The following is a 3,523-nucleotide window of genomic DNA, read 5'->3' as shown; positions in this document are numbered from 1 at the left end:
CTCTGCGGTGTCAACGGTTTACATTATTTTTAGGTACTTAATGCAGATGCAGAAGAATATGAAGTACGAAGTATAATTTTTCTCGATACTTGATGGCAAAAAGACAAACCTCTCTAAAGCAGTTGATTCGGGCATTGCTGGGATTCGAGTGTTTGTAATCAAGATGATCACACAGCCGGGGAAAAGTCAGCAGCAGGCACAGCTGGTTGTAGTGTTCACGAGACGGGCCGCATTGCTCCAGGGCTCCAAGGCCTGCCACCTAGCTCCACACCTAGCTCCGCACTCTGCACCAGCCCAGCCTCCGACCGGATGCAAAGGAGTTCCAGGAACTTGTGTTTCAGCACAGAGAACCTGTAGGGCATAGAAAAATGCAGGTGGGCTTGCTTAGGCAGTGACCCTAGCCCAGTTAGCAGAGATGGCATAGACAAACTATTTCAAGACATCTCAGACACTGACAAGCCTGCATAGAGCCCTTACCCAGCTTCATAAAAACACTTCCAGTAGTTCGCCTGCACGAGTACAACAGCCCAATTTCAGATAAGACAGTGGCATGAGAACATTGTCAGTTTTGTCCGATGAATTACCTTCTTACATCCTGCACCCTCGGAACACAGGCACTTCATGTGTGTCAAATACAAATGGGCTAACATAATGAAGGCTGTGGACAATGCCAGCACAAAATTATATCAGCTAAGTGCAGCGATGCCAGCACTGTCAGGCATCACTGCTGTTCGCAAAGCAAAAAGCTTAGGGCAATATGCTGAGCCAAGGACGAGACATCTGGCCACTTTGACAGGTGACAGCCATCGCCATCCTGTTTACCTTTTGATATATATCGGGATAGCCAGCCTCACTGGAAACCACCATAAAAGAATAGTGAAGCACATTTTGACGTAAACAAGTGATGACAAGTCAAACACTTGTCCCAAAAGACATTCATATTTTTGCTGTATCCACTCCGGCAGTGCAGAAAGATACAGAGAATCAAAGGCCCAGCATGTTTCTACTTACAGACCCATGGTGGCAGTATTTAGGAATATGAGTTAGCATGCTGACATATGAAGCCATGAGGAAATATTGCAGTTAACCCACCATCATGCAACTTCAAAGCAATGCCAGACAGTGTGAAACAAAAAAAAGAAAATCTTGAATACTGACTTGAAGCGCTTGCTGTCGAAGGCTCCCATGCCCTCAAGAGGCTGGACGAAGTCTAACACATTATCCCACTGCCCATCCAGAATGAGCTGGCGCAGGAAGAGCAGATCATCGGAGATGGCATCGTTGATGACACCGGACTCCCGCTCCAGAACCAGCTGACTGATGCTCAGCTCCCAGTTGGCCAGAAACTCAAGCACCAGCCGCACCACCTCCGCTTCTTCCAGGCATAAATGTGCGGCCATTTCAGTTTCCGTTGGGTTTGGCTGCTCCCCAAACAGGAATACAACACACCTATGATTTGAGCCAGATCCCCTACATCCTGCGCATTGCATCTAAAACTGTTAGCATGTGCAAGAGCTAAATGCTTATCAATCACTTTCCATAGATGTCATTTTCAGTACTGCCCTCATGCTGATGTTCTGTAATTGTGCAATGCAAAGAAATTTTTTGCAAGCTGTCTATACTTGATAATGATGCATTCCAGGGCCCGGATTACGGAACTCGCTCCGACCGCTCTACAATTGAGAGCGCTCTAAAATGCCCGCTCCTATTGGTCGCCGGCGCCATTTTGAAAAGTTGCGTCTCGGGAAGCTGCAATGGCGTCACGGACAAGAAAAAACGCATGAAATTGCACACCTAATTATGCCCGCGGTTTTAGACTGTTTTTTGCGACCGCGAAGAGTCGGTCTAAAGAGTTTTAGAGGGAAAATGTCGGTGGCGTCTGCTATTTATTGGTGGCGGAGGCGGTAACGTCGGCGCCAGGAACGACGAAGGACGGTGTACGAGAACGCGTATGACTTGCCGGACGAGCTGTTCTGTCGGTTATTTCGACTCGATAAGGAGAAAGTGGAGTGGTTGTGCGGCGAACTTGCAGATAAACTGTGAGGTGTACGGACGAGCGCTTTTTCGGTGCGGCGGCAGGTGCTGTGCGCTCTCCGTTTTTTTACCTCCGGGGGCTTTCAAGTGTGCGTCGGCAACGAGCAGACCGTTGGCCTCGCACAACCGACGGTGAGCAAGTGCGTGCAGCGTGTGGCTGAGGCCATCTGCAAAGTCGGCGCACAGTAGGAATGGGTGCGCTTCCCGGCGCTCCCCGAGGAAAAAGCGGCAGCGAAGGCGACCTTCCTTCCCCGCGGCACCATCCCCGGCGTCGTCGGCTGCGTCGACGGCACGCTGATTGCCATAAAAGCGCCGCGGGGAGACGCAGCAAGCCAGGCAGCATTCTGGAGCCGCAAATGATACTACGCGATGAACACCATGATCGTGAGTAGTCTGGTTTTCTGACCACATGGGATCGAAAGCCGCGACCTCGACAATGGACGTTCACGTCCAAGATTGTCTCCCTGTGTTTCTCGCAGTTCTGCGACGCAAACATGAAGATCCTTGCGGTCGACCCTCGCTGCCCGGGGTCTTGTCACGATGCCTTTTCTTGGCGCTACTCACGGCTGCGTCGGAAGGTGGAGCACGGGCTGCTGGAGGATGGAGAGTTTCTTCTGGGCAAGCAGCCTATTGATCATCGGGCCACTTCGACAGCACGTATTATGCTGTAGCAGCGGCTCTTACCTAAATTAGCCGGGTTATAACCTGGATGACATGCAACAGTATGATGTATCGTATTTATTTTTCTGTATTTACTGTTACTCCTGGTGCAGAGGCATAAGGCACATTGTTATAAAGTGAATCGTATTTCAAGCGTAAAACACCAAGGCAAAAGAGGTGTGTGTGCACGTCGTTATTGTTGTGTAGGATATCACAGTACATAGTTAACCTAGAAGGCTGTGCTTACAGAGGTACCCCTTAGTCATGGATCTTCTGCATACTTATGAATTCTGGTTCAGCATACTGGTTTTGAGCTGCTTGGTATGAATCATTTATTACATAGGCAACAACACACATCACTGCAAATTTTGGTCATGCAGGAGACAGTGGATATCCACTGGAGCCGTGGCTGCTCACACCAGTGTCAGGGCATCCTGGTGCAAACACTGCAGAAGGGCAGTAAAACGCAGCACATGCCTCAATGCGATGTGTTGTGGAACGCTGCATTGGTGTTCTCAAAAGCCACTTCCGGTGCCTTCAAATGTACCGGACACTCCACTACGAGCCGGAGCGGACGGTGGTCATCATTGCAGCGTGTGCTGCGTTGCACAACATCTGTCTTGAAGAAGCCCTGGCTGCAGACGAAGACGACACTACTGATAACCCTGACAACAATGGGCCACCTCTGCTTTCCGGGTACTTGGCGGGGACAGGACCCCGCATGACCTACCTACGTGGTAGAGCAATGCGAGACCGTGTCATTAGCCTCTTTGGCACAACTCATCCGCAGAGGCAAGCACACCTGCAGATGATGTGGCGACAGCAGCAG

General features: G+C 50.2%; 1 protein-coding gene across 1 annotated transcript; it reads right to left on the bottom strand.

Moving 5' to 3' along the window:
* Window positions 1–215: 215 nt before the first annotated feature.
* On the bottom strand, window positions 216–1,634 carry LOC144120509 (WD repeat-containing protein 47-like). The gene is made up of 2 exons (XM_077652963.1): window positions 1,159–1,634; window positions 216–351 (listed from the first exon to the last, which is right to left on the bottom strand). Exons 1-2 carry the CDS (start codon window positions 1,488–1,490, stop codon window positions 216–218), a joined length of 468 nt encoding a protein of 155 aa, XP_077509089.1. The 5' UTR covers window positions 1,491–1,634.
* Between the last annotated feature and the right edge of the window lie 1,889 nt (window positions 1,635–3,523).

This window comes from Amblyomma americanum, chromosome 1 (genome assembly GCF_052857255.1).
Source record: "Amblyomma americanum isolate KBUSLIRL-KWMA chromosome 1, ASM5285725v1, whole genome shotgun sequence".
Taxonomy (NCBI): Eukaryota; Metazoa; Arthropoda; class Arachnida; order Ixodida; family Ixodidae; genus Amblyomma; species Amblyomma americanum.
The sequence above is the reverse complement of the archived record's forward strand: the minus strand, read 5'-3'. Positions and strand labels throughout refer to the sequence as shown.